The sequence below is a fragment of the Dromiciops gliroides genome, chromosome 1, assembly GCF_019393635.1.
Source record: "Dromiciops gliroides isolate mDroGli1 chromosome 1, mDroGli1.pri, whole genome shotgun sequence".
Lineage (NCBI taxonomy): Eukaryota > Metazoa > Chordata > Mammalia > Microbiotheria > Microbiotheriidae > Dromiciops > Dromiciops gliroides.
The window spans coordinates 207,928,404-207,947,402 of NC_057861.1; the positions used below are offsets into that span (position 1 = coordinate 207,928,404).

The window sequence follows — 18,999 nt, forward strand, 5'->3', positions numbered from 1 at the left end:
CCAAGAAAACTATAATATTTGGTCAAGGAAAGGAACTGGAACACTACTTAGACAATTAGAGTTTGTAGATGTCTAAATGTAAAACGAATATACTAATAACTTGTATCTTTCCATAAGATAATATCTTTCCATAACACCAAATCTAACTGATTTCACTCTAGTGTTTGAATTACTCTTCGTTAGTTGTTGCTAAATCCAATTGTATATTATAAGCTCTTTTTTATGTACATTGGTCCTCTGTTCTTATTTCTCCACCCTCCTTAGGTATCCAGGAAACTACTGTATATCTGTCACCCCAATAAGTAGGATAGGCTCTTGCTTTAAGTATTCCACAATTTAGACCAGTGACTATAAACCCCAGATGTGGGAAATGAATGATTATGTAAAGTAAGACACAACCACAGTCAGTAGATAAAAGGAATCTGCAAGATTAGAAAAATAGCTTTGGGTAATTTTCATTCAAACTAATATCCCAGAAAGGAAAAAAGTGGAACTTAATCTTGAATTGTGATTCTATTCATACAATTTTTTAAGCTAATAAAGGTAAAAGACTGTGGACTTTTGAAACATTACCAGTAACAAATAAATAAGCATTCATTGAATTTCAACAAATATCTTTGCATGCTTGATATTTATAAAATATAAATTTTACACCAGGATATGATATCAAAGTCAGCCAACATTTTTAGATGGTAAAAGTGATCAAATTCAGTTTAATATAACAGTGTTATACTAACAATACATTATAAAGTACTATGTTTGGTGCAGGTTATATAAATATAAAAACGAAATAATCCTGAGCTGATGTTTGAAGGAAGATAAAGATTCTTAGAGGCAAAGTTGAGAAAGGGGTGCATTTTTTTAATCATAAAACTATTTTTTTTATTTTCTAGTTACATATAAAGATAGTTTTCAACATTTGTTTTCATAAGATTTTTGGTTCCAAATTTTTCTCTCTCTCCTTTCCCTCCTCCCTCCCCAAAGACAGAAAGCAATCTGATATAGGTTATATATGTACAATCACATTAAACATATTTCTGCATTACTCATATTGTGAAAGAAGACTCAGAATACAAGGAGAAAACCTCAAAAAAGAAATAAAAAGCCAAAAAAGTAGAAACAGTATGGTTCAATATGCATTCAAAACCCACAGTTCTTTTTTCTGGATTGGAGACCATTTTCTATCATGTGTTCTTTGGAATTGTCTTGGATTATTGCACTGCTGAGAAGAGTCATCTATCACAGCTTATCATCACACAATGTTGCTGTTAGTGTGTACAATGTTCTCCTGCTTCTGCTCAATTCCCTCAGCATCGGTCCACTTAAGTCTTTCCAGGTTTCTCTGAAATCCTCCTGCTCATCATTTCTTACAGCCCAATAGTATTCCATTATATTCATATACCACAACTTGTTGAGCCATTCCCCAATTGATGGGCTTTCCCTCAATTTCAAATTCTTTGTCACCAAATGAGAGCTGCTATAAATATTTTTGTACATGTGGGTCCTTTTCCCTTTTGTATGATCTCTTTGGGATACAGACCTAGTAATGGTATTACTGGGTCAAAGGGTATGCACAATGGAAGGAGTGCATTCTAAGCATAGATTCCACAAATATTTTTGGATGTTTAAATTGTTTTTGAATAGTTTGTCTATTTTATAATCTGGTATTTATCTGGTTTTATAATCTACAACAAGAGGGAGACAAAGCAGTCTATTAAGCAGTTCTTACTTTCAAAGAATTTACAATATAATTGGAGATTAAATGGTTAAAAATGAAATAGCCAAAAAATTTAAAGTAGAATACAATAGAAGACATGAATAAACATAATTAATTGCTAAATTAATTGTACACACAATAACTGCTTTTAGAGTTTAGTGGAAGGAAAGAATTCTTTATACTATGAGAAAGTAATTATTAATAATCAATTTCTTAGTGACTTAGGGATCAGTCCTTTTTTCCTCCACTCCAGAAAGTCCAATCTCCTTGAGAAATGCCATCAAATTTCATCTGGGACAAACCCAATGGAACAAAAAGGTTGGAGATAGACTCTTTTGTCTAGATCCCTGAAGGACTGATGGGATTAAAAGACACTAGATGAAAGTATTTGGGGTCAGGGGTCTTACATGCTCTGATGTCATTCCTGAACTTCATTTTAGTAGACCACCTTCAAGTCATGTCAACCAAAAGAGTTTAATTGTTGCTAACCAATTAGATTTGTTTGATGAATGTATAATAATCTGCCTCTATCAAAAAAGGAGAAAAATCCTTGAAAAATGCCACTCAGGATCTTCTGAAGCTTCTAAGGTATCTTCTGGGTCTCTCTTGGTTCTCTGAGACTACACAGTGTCACTGTTTCTGTCTCTCCATCTCTCTGTCTCTCTCTGTCTCTATCAGTCTGTCTGTCTGTCTCTCATCTCCTTGAGACCACGTGCTGTCTCTTTCGGAGACCACATGGGTCTTTTGGGGCTTTTCTCCTGCTCTCACTAACTGGCATGCTGAAACTCTTTCCCTGCCTCCACTATCATGCGGCCTGAGACCATGAGAAGTTAGGGAGACATGTGGTCAATCCTTTACTGGTATAATATTAATAAATTAATAATATGCTTACCCAAAACTGGTGTCTATGGAAATTATTTCCAATGCAATAAGAATAAGATAATTATGAAAATATTTTTAAAAGAGGAAGGACTACAGTTGTTTTTTGAAGAATGGATAGTATTTGGAAAGGCAGAGAGGAGGGAGAAAACCATCATGTATGGGTGAAATAGTAAGGTAGATATGAAAAAGCACAAAGAATATTCATGGGATGTTGAATATGATAGAACCATAGACTCTTTAGAGATGATGTGAAGGATCTTTAGTACCACTTAGCCAAATTCACCCATTTTGATATACACATGGTACAATGGAAAGAGTTAGGTCTGCATTAAATTTCTGGGCCTTAGTTTCCTCATTTATACAACAAGGGCATTGGAGCAGATAATCTCTAAGGTTGCTTCCAACCCTAAATCCATGATGAAATGATAATACAGAAGAGGAATGTGAGGTTCAGAACAGTTAAATTATTTTCATCTGGTCACACAGCTAGTTACCATCATAGGCAGCTCTAGAATCCACATATTCTAATTTTATTGCCTCACGTGACAGCTATGTTTAATTGTATTGATCTAGGCATAAAGCCTCATCTGGAAGGATGGAAATATAAATGAAAAAACAGATATAAGTTGGTGCAGTGTACTTTGAAACACAATTGGATTTGAAGATAGAAATCTGGGTTTGAATCCCCCGAATCTCTTTGATTTGTACAAGACTAATTAACCTTGGGGCAAATAAGTAGTGCAGTTCATAAAAGCCCTGGCCCTGGATTCAGGAGGACCTGAGTTCAAATCTGGCCTCAGACACTTGACACTTACAAGCTGTGTGACCCTGGGCAAGGCACTTAACACTCATTGCCCCGCCCCTCCCCCCCCCCAATTTAACCCCTTTGGACTTCTTCTCATTCATCTGTAAAATGAGATAGCATTGGAATTTATGACGTGCAGTTTTTCTAGCCTTACATACTAAGGACCTGTGATAAAAATTGTAAAACTCCATAGGACTTGAGGTTGCTAGATCCCTATGGATCGTGTGAGAGAGAAGTTAGATTCAGATGCCACAGATCCTAGAAGGAGGATGCTATCAGCAAGACATGCTTTCTCTACCTTTTATACCTAAAGGATAAATAGAAGCATTATTCATGTATTTATTAAGTATCCTTTGTGTGTGTGTGTGTGTGTGTTTCCTTTAATGCAGACACTGTTGAAAAGGCAAGTAAAAACACAACACTACATCATTTGCAGAATAACTAGTAGGGCAATCACAACTCTGACAAGAAGACAATACAGGAAAGCAAATTTTCGTGTACACAGTGCCTGCCTTTGTTGTTCTAAGATCTAAATCTTTCTTTGTCTTCTCAAGAAATTCTTCTGAGTTTCTCTTTATATTCTAGACTGGTCACTTTGGTGTTCACACCATGAAAGAAAATAAGGGGAACAAGCTATTTTCTCACCATGGAGAAACTCCTTGCAAATCCTATTCTATACAATTTTAACAAATACTACACCTTTCAAAGAGCCATATGAAGACAGCTGTGCTATTTTTCCACCCACAAACTTACATTTTTAGCTTTCTTTATATTCCCTCACGTAGTGTTTGACAGATGCTTATCTGCAAGTTTTTTCTTCTTTCTGAAAAAATCCTGAACAGAAAAAGACACGAAGCAATATGACAATGTGCCTTCTACACCTGTGGTTGCTCCCAGAAATTTAGATGAGAGAATGCACTTTTGGAGTTAGAATTTGAACAGTTATGAAAATGTAAAAAAATATGAGAGTGTGTTCACATGCTGCTGGAGCCATTAAGGGCAGAGAATATATTCCACATATATTTAATCTTACTATAAATTAGCATTAAAACCTAGTATATTCTCATACCATCAACATACAACCAGCTTTTGTCTGTACTAGTATGGAATAGGTAGGTTGTGAATAATGGTAAAGGTGATTACTATTTTGCCACCACATTTCTTTGGAATGTTTTATTTTATATGTATTTTCACACTTATAATAAAGATATCCCCAAAGGTCCTTCTTTCAACAGATTTCAACTTCCCCATCAATCCTTATCAAGAGTGGCTACTAAAAAGTGTAGGGACCAATTTTTAACTGGGGAGTGTTAGCTAGGTGGCTTGCTGCAATACTGGGGCAAGGAAGGAGACCGACAGCCTCCCTCATGACAGAGCAGGATTTATTTAACAAGAACAAACTTAAACACAAACAGGATCAGTAGAATTAAGGGAAAAGAAATAAAATGGGGAAAGGGAAATAATACAACCTGAATAACACTACCACCTAGGAATCGGCTGAAAACACACAGCAGCATCCTGTTGCCTTCCAGCTTCAAGCTAGAATGGCAAAAAACCTCCCTTCTTCCCAGAAGACCCCAGGCTGACCACACACAGCCCCAAGCCAATTGGCTGGCAGTTCTAACTGACAGGCACATGACTACCCTCACTGGGCTTCCAGTCATTATAATTTTGCCAGGCAGGGGCAGCTAGGTGGCGCAGTGGATAAAGCACTGACCTTGGATTCACGAGGACCTGAGTTCTAATCTGACCTCAGACACTTAACACACTTACTAGCTGTGTGACCCTGGGCAAGTCATTTAACCCCAATTGCCTCACTAAAAAAAAAAAATTGCCAGGCCCATTTAGGCGTCAACAAATGGTGATGATGTGAAGTGCCAGCGCCATGGTGACGGCTACAACCAGTGGGTGGAGCACCTTGCTGTTTGTGGAGGCACGCACCAGGGTTTTAAAAATTCTAGCCAAATGATGGGGTCATAAAAACCTCAAATAACAATTAATTCTAGACAGAACTAAACAATAAAATTGTTCCTCCCTCCTTCATTTCTCCAGGAAGGGTGGTGAAAAAATTCAAAAGGACAACTGGAGAAAATGATAGGGCCAAAAATACCTGCAAAATCATAAAACGTTGAATAATCAAAAGCACACTGAAATTCCATTTCAGGGTAATAACTGATTCTTGTTCATTAAAAAAGAAATATAATACATCCCTTTGAATCCCAGTACAGATGCAAATTACACTGTAGTTTTCATTAGTTGTTGCTATACAAAAAATCCCCCATCATTACATGGTGCCCTAGTCTCTGGTAATGAGACCTCTTGAACATTGATAGGTTGCTACTTAAAAACCAGATACACTCCTTTGCGAGAAGCTTGTTTGAAAATTTTCTGTCTTCATAGGACCTGCCAGAGTGTGTGTTCCACTGGCATAAACTCAAAAATCGAGTCATCTATCTACATAAAAATTAAACATCAGAATTGAACTGTGATGGTAAGTTGCACTTTGATTTTAGTGATTTGAAACTGTTCATGATTACCCAATTGGTCCATTACTACAAAAGAGATATATTCTTTCAGTGACATTAGTATTGTAATTGTGAAAAATAATCCTAGCTCTGGAGTCAGAAGTCTTGGATTCAAATCTCACCTCCTGTTACTATTGTTTGGCATTGCACTAGTCTCTCAACTACTCTGGGCTTTAGATTCTTTATCTATAACATGAATACATTGGACTAACTTGTCTTTGAAGTTTTTTCAAGCTCTATATAGATAATATAATTTTTGTTCCTATGACGTGGTGTTCATATTCCAAGAAAACCACTTTTAAATTAAGTTTACAAATATTAGGAACTGTGTTGCTGCCTATTAAATTTTGGGAAAAATACAATGGATAGGTTGGCAGCTAGGTGGTCAAGTGGATAGATTTCTGGACCCGGAGTCAGGAAGAATTGCATTCAAATCTGATTTCAGATCTGCTAACTGTGTGAAGCTGGGCAAATTATTTAAGCTATGTTTGCTTCAATTTCCTCAAATATAAAATGGAGATAATAATAAGATCTCCCCTCCAAGGGTTGTTGTGAATATCAAATGAGATATTATTTATAAAGCACAGTCCCTGACACATAGCAGATGCTATAAAAACATATAACAATATAAAATTGATAACAAACAATTCAATATCATATTAATCAGGAACCCAGTACTTTATTTCAAACTAAGAGTTGATAGATAAGGCACTAGTATAGGCACAGAAGAGTGACAGAGAGTACTGGCAGAGAGTTCAAAGATAAAAGAGAGTAGTTTAGGCACAGAAGAAGGAACTTGAATTGATCCTTGGAGTATAACTCACAATAGATCCTATATTAATATCTCTCTATATTATTTACGTGTGATACAAATGATCAAAGGGCAATTGAGCAAAATTAGAATGAAAGGAGTTTTTATTAATAATTCTCATCTATAAATGGGTTTTTATTCATAATTCTCATGTTTCCTGGTTTTGTACATATCTAATAAATAAAGACAGAAAAGACATGATTTCGAATGCTCAAAATATCAGTGAATTTGAAGTGCATAAGTTTACCATGTAAATACTGGGTTATTTTAAAGAGTCATCTGGAATGATGTCTTGGATGGTATACTAAGATCTATTTCTTCAGTGATGTGAAAATCCAAATCATGCACAAAACCTGCCATTTTCAATCACCAAGAGAGAAATTTTTAAAAATGTGAACATTTGTTAGCATAACATTTCTTTGGAGCTGAGAGAAAATTATGCACAGATATAGTTTTCCACATTCCCAAAGCTGAATCAAAGTTAGTTTGTGACAACAATAGCACAAAATAAAAGCATTATGCTAATTCACCTGTGGCTTAATTATTAAGGGAATTGTATTTTTTTTTGGGGGGAGGGGTGAGGCAATTGGGGTTAATGACTTACCCAGGGTCACACAGCTAGCAAGTGTCAAGGGTCTGAGGTCAGATTTGAACTCAGGTCCTCTTGAATCCAGGGCTGGTGCACTATGCACTGTGCCACCTAGCTGCCCCTGGGAGTTGTATTTTTGATCATTGTAAATTAGAGATTTATAATTGATCATTGTAAATCAGGATTATATCTTTTAAAAAGTTTCTGTCATTTTATTAAAGGAAGCCAGATTTTTCTTAAAATGACTAGCATTCAAAGGCTAACTAAATTTAAAAAATATATTAAATACTCAGTTCTTAGTGGTTATTATCTTGCCCCCTATTGATTACATGGACTTTAATAAATGGTAGGAAATATTTGGAGAGTTTTCATCCTAAATGTGTTTGGACAAGGTGATAGGGCATGCTGAGATACATACCCTTCAGTGTGACTTATTGAGCCCATTACTTTATCTAGCCTGATCTTTGTTTATTATCCTATCAACCAGTCTACAAGAATCTATTAAGCATATAATGTGCCAAGTACTGTCCTAAGTGGAGGGGACACAAAGAAAGTCAAAATATCGCCCTTTCCCTCAAGGAGCTCATATTTTAATAGGGGAGACAATTTACAAACAATACATATTTTTCTATGTATGTAAATATATACACACACATATGCATTCTAAATATTTGCATATATCATATAGATATATAAATGTATTTTGTAGACTATATTTTTTCATATATATATACACATACACACACACACACACACACGCACACACACACGCACACAGACCTATATACCTATACATCACTGTAACTCTCTGTGGTTCATTTCCTTCCTTCCTTCCTTCCTTCCTTCCTTCCTTCCTTCCTTCCTTCCTTCCTTCCTTCCTTCCTTCCTTCCTTCCTTCCTTCCTTCCTTTGTCTTTTATCAAATACCTATCAAGCACACAGTATATGTATAATATATGAAATATATACATATATATGAAATATAGTATTGTTTCTGCTATACTTGGTTATCTTTGATCAATAAATGTCCATAAAACAACTGCTATAATTATACATACACATACAGAATATGGATATATATACACATATGTATACATTTATTTATAGCATGTATATGCATGTGCATATATAAATTTAAACTAAATTATATAATATATAAAATTAATTGGTTAGAATGAATAATCACTATGGTTCCTTCCAGCTTAGAATCTATGAGAGAGGAGAAGAAATATGGTAAAGTCTGATATAAAACCTAGATCTTGGGAAAGCACATTTCAAAGGGCGTGGGAGAATTATAGATAGACATCTTTGTGTTCACATTGGACAGGGAAAGTAAACTTAGTAGGTTTGGTAAGTTTTCAAGGCTGAAATTCTGAAGACCCAAAGAGAAACAATTCCTGTGGGAAGGAAAGGGGTAGTGGTGGATTTGTTTAAATAAACTATTGTAGAATCACAGGAAATGAGTCAACTGATTATTAAAATGTGTGTGTATGTATAGGAAGAGAGTACTGACATTTTTTTAAAAAGGGAAAGAAATGAGCATCAATGAGTCATTAAAAAATAAACAATAACAGAAGAAACTCAGAAAAAAAGACACAGGTAAGCAGACGTGCTTATGACCACATGAAGGCTGGGATAGGAGATAAGAACAAACCATCTGTCCCCCACCAATAATAATAGGTAATTGGGGGTGGAGGGAGGAAGGATTTAGGTGAGGACAGAGGAGAAGATAATGAGTTACCTTTTAGAGATATTGAGTTTGAGATGTCTGTAGTAGTATACTGGATTAGAAATTTCTGAGGGACAATTGGTGATGTGAAACTGTAACTCAGGACAGAGGCTAGGATAATTCTGGGAATCATCTGCATAGAGATGATAATTAAACCCATAAAAGCTGATGAAATCATCAAGGAAGATAGAATAGAGATGGAGAAGTGAAGACATCCCAGTACTTGAAACTTAACTTTGTGTTCCACTTACTCTTCTCTGAAATCTAGTTGTAGATTTTTTGTTTTGACCCTGATTCAACATCTGATCCTGTCTACCTTCTTTGGCCCTTTTCTACTTACTGACTTGTCTGGTCATTCTCTGATACTGCCTTGCTTCATTGTGTTCCTACCTTTGGTGGGTCCACTCCACTATTACTATTTATAGACAAGAGTTCTCTTCAGCCACAGTTATTTAAACATTGTATTCTGGTCAAACTGATTTCATACTGCCTACACTCATCACTTTATCTCTGACCTCTGTGCTCTTTCATAGGCTTACCTCCATGCCCACAATGAACTCTACTCTAACCACTGCTTTTTGGAATCCTCAACTTTTTTAAATGGTAAGCCCATCTTCTATCTTCTCTGGGAAGCCATTCCTGGTTCCCTTAGATGTTAAGGCTCTTTTTATCATCAAATTATCATGTATATACTTATCTTTTCAAATATTAAAGTTTCTTAGTTGAACATAGTAAACTCCTTGAAGGCAGATTTAAAAAAAAAAATATTTTTTCTTTGTATTCCAAAACTTGGCATAGTGCCATAATCACAGTTCAGTGGAAGGAGGATTGGCTCTGCACTCAGAGCCAATTTGCTTTTGATTTGTACTACTAGTAGGACTTTGAACAAATCACTTTACCTGCCTGGAAACTAGTTTCCTCATCAATAAAATGAGAGAATGAGACTAAATGACTGAAATTCCATAAAACTTTTGACCAATGATTTATGATGAATATAGGAGGTACTTAATAATTGCAGAATTGGATTGAATTTGATAGAAACTTAAGCCATGCTGTGTTGAACTGAAATAAATTGAAACTATAATCATTTCAATAATCTCCTGGGTAAACTTAGGGAATCAAAAAATTTGGATCTGAAAGAAACCTTATAGGATGTATAATTCAATTTTCCCATTTTATATGAGAGGAATAATGGCATGAGATAGAAAACTGACCTCAGAGTCAAAAGACCTGGGTTCACTTTCTACTTCTGACACATACTGCCTATGTGATCCTTAGCTTCCCAATGCCCCAGGGAATATTAAACTATAAGTTACAGAGTAGGTGTGGATATTTGTTAAGAAGGGATTTTCTCTCAATTTTTTACACAAATTAAATCATAGGTCCAGTTAAAAAGTTATATTAATGGACAGAGAGATGAATATACTTGTCCAAGGTCACACAGGTGGTAAATGGCAGAGCCAGGAGTTAACTGTGGCACTTCTTGTGATTGCATTATTTGGTCAATATTATGGACTGGATCAGGAGACCTGAGTTCTAATCTTGACTTTGTAGATAGTTTAACCATGTGACTTTGGGCAACTCATGTAACTGATGGAAATTCTCAATTGCTTTATGTACAAATGAGTTGTTGGGTAAGCTCTTACTGTGTTTGAAATCAAAGAACTTGGGCTGGAGTCTTGGTTCTGTTATGCCTACTAGCTATTTGACTTTTTAGTAAGCCATTTAGACTTTTGGCCCATGTTTCCAATAAAATGAGAAGGTTGGATTAGATTAGAATTTCTCAACCTTTTCTTTTTTTAAAATATAATTTGAGGGCAGCTAGGTAGAACAGTGAATAACGCACTGGATCTAGATTCAGGAGGACCTAAGTTCAAGGCACTTGGCACTTACTAGCTGTGTGACCCTGGGAAAGTCACTTAACTCTCATTGCACCGCAAAAATAAACAAACAAACAAAATACAATTTGACCCCTTTGGCAGTCTGGAAAAGCTCATGGACCATTTCTCAGAATAATATTTTAAGTGCATAAAACATAATCAATTATGTAATAATATAAAATGTTATTTTAATGTGATAATATATAATATATTTATTTTAGTGTAATAATAATGTAAATATATCATATATAAAATTGTTTTCCTTTATACATACATATATATATATATATATATATATAATTAACAAACTATTTAAAAATATTTCCAAAAAAGAAAAAAAAGTTTAAAGACCCCAAATTAAAACCTCCTATACTAAGCTTATAACTCACTAGATGATTGCTCAGTCTCCTTCAGGTCTAAGCATCTACAATCATGACTTAGTATAATGGCATCAGAGATGAGAGACATACCATTTTGTTCCCTCTGCACTCCTGCAGCCAGCAGATCAGGTTCCCCAAGGCTTATGTCATTCAGTCTGGTTCCTAGACACTCCATGCAAAGATGTTTGCACCATTCCTCGGCCTCCAGCTCTGCAAATAATAAATAATGACAATGATGTACAGCTTTGCACAAAGATATCAAGAAATAATCACTAGTGGTACAAGGATAAAGCACTTGACCTAAACTCATGAAGACCTGAGTTCATATCCTACCTGAGACACCTGATGATTGAATGATTCCAGAAGTCATTTTCCTCTCTAAGCCTCAATTTCCTGATCTATAAACTAGATGAACTGGTTGAAATGATTAACAATTTTAGCAAAATTGTAGGATATAAAATAAACCCACATAAATCATCAGCATTTCTATATATTACAAAATCCAGCAGGAGGAGATAGAAAGAGAAATGGCATTTAAAATAACTATAGAGATGACCAGAACCAGAAAAACATTGTACACAGTATCATCGACATTGTGTGTTGATCTACTGTGATGGAGTACATTCTTCTCACCAATGCAATGGTACAGAAGAGTTCCAGGGAAGTCATGATAGAAGAGGATCTCCAAATCCAGGAAAAAAAAGAAATGTGGATTATAGATACTGAATGAACCATACTATTTTTTTTTTGTCTTTGGTGCTGTTGTTTTTCTATTTTGAGATATTTTGTCATTGCTCTGATTTTTCTCTTATAACATGACTAATGCAGAAATATGTTTAATGTTACTATATATATCAGATTACCTGCAGTCTAGGGGAGGGGGGAGGGAGAAAAATATGAAATTGGAAAGCTTGTATAAACAAAAGTTGAGAACTATCTTTACATGTAATGGGGAAAAATAAAATACTTTATTACAAATAAAAAAATCATATAGGAACAGAAAAAAATAAAATAACTTTAGACAATATCAAATACTTGGGAGTCTACCTGCCAAGGCAAATACAGGAACAATATTAACACAATTACAAAACACTTTTTAGACAAAATACTTATTTAAATAACTAGAGAAATATTAATTACTCATGGGTGGGCTGAGCCAATATCAACTCTAACTAAATGAATTAATTCATTTAGTGCCATACAAATCAAGCTACCAAAGAGTTATTTTACAGAGCTAGGGAAAATTTTTTTAAAAAATCATATGGAAGAACAAAAGTTCAAGAATATTAAGGGAATCAATGAAAAATCTGAAGAAAGGTGGACTAACAGTACTAGATTTCAAACTATATTGCAAAGTGGTAATCATAAAATATATCTTGTACTAGATAAGAAGTAGAGTAGATCAGTGGAATTAATCAAGCACACTGTACATAGTAGTAAGTGATCATAGTAATAATCTATTGTTTTCTAAACCTATAGATTGAAGATTTGGGGACAAGAACTTTATTTGACAAGAATTTTTTGGAAAAGTGGTAAGCTATTTGGCAAAAAACAGGTAGAGACCAACTTCTCACACTTTAAAGCAAGATAAGGTAAAAATGAGTACACAATTTATAAATAAAAGATAAATATCATAAGCAAATCAGGGGAGCATGGCATATTTTCCCCATGAGTTTTATGGATAAGAGAATTATGAGATATAGAAATTCATGAAAATTAAAATGGATAATTATGATTATAATACATTAAAAAGATTTTGCAGAAAAAATAACAATGCAGCCAAAATTAGAAGGAAAGTAGGAAATAGCAGAAAAATTTTCAGAGCAAGTTTCTTTGATAGAAGCCCCTTTTCTTCAAATATTTAGAGATCTGAATAGAATTTATAAAAATAAGAGCCTTTGCCCAGCTGATAAATGGTCAAAAGTTATGAGCAAGAAGTTTTTGGAAGAATAAATCCAAGCTATCTATGGTTATATGAAAAAATGCTCTGGATTACTAATGATTAGGGAAATGCAAATGAAAACAATGTTAAAGTACCACCTTAAAGTTATCAGCTTGGACAACATGACAGAAAAGAAAACTGACAAATGCTGGAGAGAATGTGGGAAAATAGGAACCCTAATGCATTGTGGAAATTGTGAATTGCACCAACCGTTTTGGAGAACAATATAGACCTATGCTTAAAGGTTGTAAAATTGTGCATACACCTTTCCCCAGCAATACCACTACTTGATCTGTATCCTACAAAGATTAAAGAAAAAGAAAAAGGACATATTTATACAATATATTTGTAGCGGATCTTTTTGTGGCCACAAAGAACTGGAGATTGAAAGGACACCCATCAATTGGGGAATAGCTGAAGAAGTTGCATTATATGAGTTGGATGGAATGTTATTATGTTATAAGAAATGACAAGCAGGATGGTTTTAGAAAAAAATGGGCAGATTTATATGAACTCAAGTAAAGTAAAGTGAACAGAACCAGAAGAATGTGTTACACAGCAATAACAGTATTGTAATGGTGATTAATTACTTGGCTACTGTGATCCTTATAGTGATCCAAGACAATTCTGAAAGACTCATGGTAAAAAATGTTATCCATCTCCAGAGAGAGAACTGATGAACTGTGTGGAGATTTAAATACATTTTTCCACTTTTTAAAAACATGCTTAATATGGAAATGTATTTTACATGATTTCATTTATAAATGATATTATATTGCTTGCCTTCTCAATGGCTGGGTGAATGAAGGGATGGAGGGAAAAAATTCAGAACTCCTTTTTTTTTTAAATGAAGGTTTAAAATAAATAAATAGCACATTTATTTAAACACACACACACACACACACACTACATTTTATAGATGAGTTAACTGACATGGAGAACAGGTTTCCACACTAGGAATTAGCCAGATCACCTTTTCCTGCTAAATGTGAAAACTCTAAAATTATCTTTATCTCTGAGAAATCAAGGTATCACCATGGATGTTCTTTTTCTGTGACAGGGCAGTGAGGGTTAAGTGACTTGCCCAGGGTCACACAACTAGTAAGTATCGAGTGTCTGAGGCCTGCTTTGAACTCAGGTCCTCCTGAGTCCAGGGTTGGTGCTTTATCCACTGAGACACCTAGCTGCCCCAACCATGGATGTTCTAATCAATTTATTAATGACAGGGGAATTCTAAGTTCTGGATGGGACATCAAAATACTTTCTGTACAAAGAAAAATATTCTCTTTATTTAACCAGTTCATAAAAATGACTATTCCTGTGCTTAATATACTAAGGCTCTTAATATTTATTTATGAAACTATGTGTGTATGTATGTATGAATCCATGTGTGTATTTACGAAGATTCAGAAAGGCTACCTGCTAATTGCCAACTTTCCCCCTAGGGATTCACATATAACTTATTTTCTCAGACCTTCAATGGCTATGATTATTGAAACCTTATCACTTTTGTGTTCTGAATTATACCTCACAAGAGCTTTTCCTATTTTCCTTTAAACTATAAACCCAGACATAGAAACTGGATTTTTAGATTTATTTGAAGAAAGAAGATGGAACAAAATTCATTACCTAGAACATTTTAAAGCAGAAGGTGCTTTGGATAGTGGACTGCATCAATGAAGGAAGTGTGCATAAGGTTAAATTGGATAAATAATTCTCACCTTTTTAAATCTAGAGACTCAGAGGCATCAATTCAACACCAGAATCATGTTGAAGATGGAAAGGATCTTAACTAGTCAGTCCACAAGCATTTATTAGGCAGCTACTAGAGATCTAGTTTATCCTTCTTATTTTTACAAATGTTCTAAAATGAAGCCAGATAGGTGAAATGACTTGTTCCAGGTCTTTTCTAAAACACCAGACCAATTTCTGTTGGAATTAAAGATATTTAGCAATTTATCCTCATTTCTGTCACTGAATTCTCCTCTAAATGCTCAAAGATTATAGCAAACACACTTAATTTTCCCTTCTAGCAAATATTTATAAAACCAGGAAAAAAAGAAAAGATGAGGGGAAAGGGAGAAAGGTGGAACCCCCAAAGTGTATTGGCAATGAAGTTTCTTTTATGCCCCCAAGCACAATTCTTTTCTTATCCCAAAGAGCTGTCAGGCAATTTTTAGTTCAGAAATACACATTATTTTTGGTTTTTGTTTCTTGATTTTGTTTTGTGATTGTTGTTGGGTTTTTGTTTTTGTTTGGCCTTACAAAGAATACATTTTATCCCTCATCACACTGAATCTTTGCTTTCAGATGGAATAAATAGGGGTTCACAACATCACAGCTCTAGAGCTAGAAGGGATATTAGAGGTCAACCAGTCCAAACCCTTCATTTCATATAAAAGAAACTTAAGACCAGAGAATTAAATGACTAGCACACACAGGTAATAACTGTCATAGCCAGAATTTAAATTCATATCCTATTAACTTTATCACCATAACGTCTTGTATATATTCCCTTCTGTTCTTTGAAATTTCTTTTTTTAATGTTTTTTCTTTATTTAGAATTTAATTTATTTTCCAAAATTATGTGTAAACACAAAATGTAATATCATTTTAAAAACTATGTTCCAAATTCTCTTCCTCCCTCCTTCCCGACCTCCCTCCCGACCTCCCCCTTAAGAACTCAAGCCATTCAATTTAAGTTATACATGTGTAGTCATGCAAAATATTTCCACATCAGTCAGGCTGTGAAGGAAAACAGACTAAAAAACTTTAGAAAAAGGAACAAACAAAATATTATTCTTCAAACTGCATTCAGATACCATCAGTTCTTTCTCTGTAGATGGACTGCATTTTTCATAAGTCCTTTAGAATTGTCTTGGATCATTGTATTGCTGAAAATGACTAAATCATTCACAGCATATCATCTTAGAACATTGCTGTTATTTTGTATACAGCACATTTCACTTTGAATCAGCTCATGTAAGTCCAGTTTTTTTCTAATAGCCTCTTGCTCATCATTTCTTATAGCATAATAGTGTTACATAATAATCTCACCCCAAAATTTGTTCAGCTGTTGCCCAATTGATGGGCATCTCCCAAATTTCAAATTCAATTTTTAAAAAATCTCTTTTTAGATAGCTAACTAGTAGTGGTTTTACTAGGTCAAAGAGTATCCATGGTTTTATAGCCCTTTGGCCATAGATCCAAATTTCTCTCTGGAATGTTTGAATCAGTTTAAAACTTTACCAAGAGCATAGTAATGCCTCATTTTCTACATATCCCCTACAACATTTGTCATTTTCCTCTGCTGTCCTATTATCCAATCTAATAGGTATGAAGTAGTACCCCAGAACCGTTTTGACTTGCATCTCTCCAATCAATAGTGACTTAGAGCATTTTTTTTTCATATGGCTATAGGTACCTTTGATTATTTCATCTGAAAACTTCATATCTTTTGATCATCTGTCAATTTGGGAGTGCCTCTTATTTTAACAAATTTGATTTGATTCTCTTTGTGTTTGAAAACTGAGATCTATCAGACAAACTTTCTTAATTTTTTTTTCACAGTTACTATTGCTACATATTTCTCTACATTCTATTCTCACCCTATGACATGAACTCTCCTTTCTATCTTCTTTCTCCCTGTCCCTCCTCAAAAGTATTTTGCTTCTGACTGCCCCCTCCCCCAATCTACCCACCCATCTTTCACCCCAACCCCTTCCCCTCCTACTATCCTGCAGGGTAAGATAAATTACTATACCCAATGGAGTGTGTATGTTATTCCCTCTTTCAGCCAATTCTGATGAGAGTAAGGCTCACTGACTCCCCTGCATCCTCCCATCTTGGCCTCCACTCCATAAGCTTTTAATTGCTTCTTTTATGTGAGATACTTTACCCTATTCCACATTTCCCTTTCACTTTCTCCCAGTACATTCCTCTCACCCCTTAATTTTATTTTATAAAGATATCATCCATATTCAACTCATACCTCTGTCCTCTGTCCAAGCTGCCCTAATAATGAGAAAGTTCTTATGAGTTACAAGTATCATCTTCCCATGTAGGAATGTAAACAGTTTAACCTGTTAATATCCCTTATGATTTATTTTTCCTGTTTGCCTTTTTATGTTTCTCTAGGATCTTGCATTTGAAAGTCAAATTTTCTATTCAGTTCAGGTCTTTTCACCACAAATGCCTGAAATCCTCTCTTTCATTGAATTCCCATTTTCTCCCCTGAAGGATTATATAGAGTTTTGCTGAGTAGGTGATTCTTGGTTGTAATCCCAGTTCCTTTGCCCTCCAGAATATCATATTCCAAGAAGCTGCTAGATTTTGTGTTATTCTGACTGTGGCTCCACAATACTTGAATTGTTTCTTTCTGGCTGCTTGCAATATTTTCTCCTTGATCTGGGAGCTCTGGAATTTGGCTATAATATTTCTGGAAGTTTTAATTTTGGGATCTCTTGCAGGAGGTAATTGGTAAATTCATTCAATTTCTATTTTACCTTCCGCTTATAGAATATCAGGGCAATTTTCCCTGACAATTCCTTGGAAGGTGATGTTGAGGCTCTTTTTTTTATCTTGGTTTTCAGGTAGTCCAATAATTTTCAAAGTATCTCTCTTGGATCTATTTTCCAGGTCAGTTGTTTTCCCAAGGAGATATTTCACATTGACTTCTATTTTTTCATTATTTTGGTTTTGCTTTGTTGTGTCTTGATTTCTCATAAAGTCATTAGCTTCCATTTGCATAATCCAAATTGTTAAGCAATTATTTTCTTTAGAGAGCTTTTGTACCTCCTTTTATATTTGGCCAATTTGCTTTTCAAGCTGTTGACTTTTTTATGATTATCTTGCATCACTCTCCTTTCTCTTTCCATTTTTATCTCTAACTCTCTTACATTATTTTCAAATCCTTTTTGAGTGCTTTTATGGCCTGAGACCAATTCATATTTTTCTTGGAAGATTTGGATTGATGTAGGAACTTTGACTTTCTTATCTTTTTCTGAGAATGTATTTTGATCTCCCTTGTCACCAATGAAACTTTCTAGGGTCAGCATTTTTTTCCTGTTTGCTCATTTTCCCAGGCTATTTTTTGACTTTTAACTCCTTAAACTGGGGAACTACTTCCAGGGTGGAAGGTGCACTGTCCCATGCAACAGAGCCTCTGAGCAGCTGTTCTCTGAGATACTTATAGGAATTTTTAAGTCCCTAGTTCCTCCAAGGTGGTACTATTTAAGCAGAAGTATGTTCACCACCCTTGGCCTATGCTCTTGTCTTGAAGCAACCACAGGCCTGCTTTTCTAACTTGTAACAAAATCCTCCTCCACTGTGGCTGCAAGCTCCAGTATGCCTATGCTCCTCCCCTGCCTGGGCCCCTACCCAAGACTGCAACCCGGATCTGAGCACAGCAAACAACAGAGTCCTGCCTCTGTGCCAGCAAAGAGACCCCTGCAATCTCCCTCTGGCCATCTGCTCAACCCCCTCACTGTTCATGGACTGAGTTATAGAAGCAGCTGCTACTGCAGCTGATTCAGACGCTCCCAAGGCCTGTTTCTCCGGCACTGGGGCTTGATATGAACACTGGTGTGGCCTTCACGTGGCTGTGCTCCACTCTCACCCTAGTACAACAAATGTTTCCTGCTGACCTTCTAAGCTGTCTTTGGCTGGAAAATTATTTTACCTTGTCCTTTTGTGGGTTCTTTTTCTCCAGGAATTGTCTATGGCATTAATTGAAGGTATT

General features: G+C 35.2%; 1 protein-coding gene across 1 annotated transcript in view; it reads right to left on the reverse strand.

The window, feature by feature from the left end:
• The window catches only part of DOK6 (docking protein 6), a 718,344-nt gene that overhangs the window by 289,702 nt on the left and 409,643 nt on the right, over window positions 1-18,999 (reverse strand). The window contains exon 4 of the mRNA XM_043987624.1: window positions 11,408-11,527. Coding sequence (XP_043843559.1) covers window positions 11,408-11,527 — 120 coding nt within the window. The remainder of the gene's footprint in view (window positions 1-11,407; window positions 11,528-18,999) is intronic.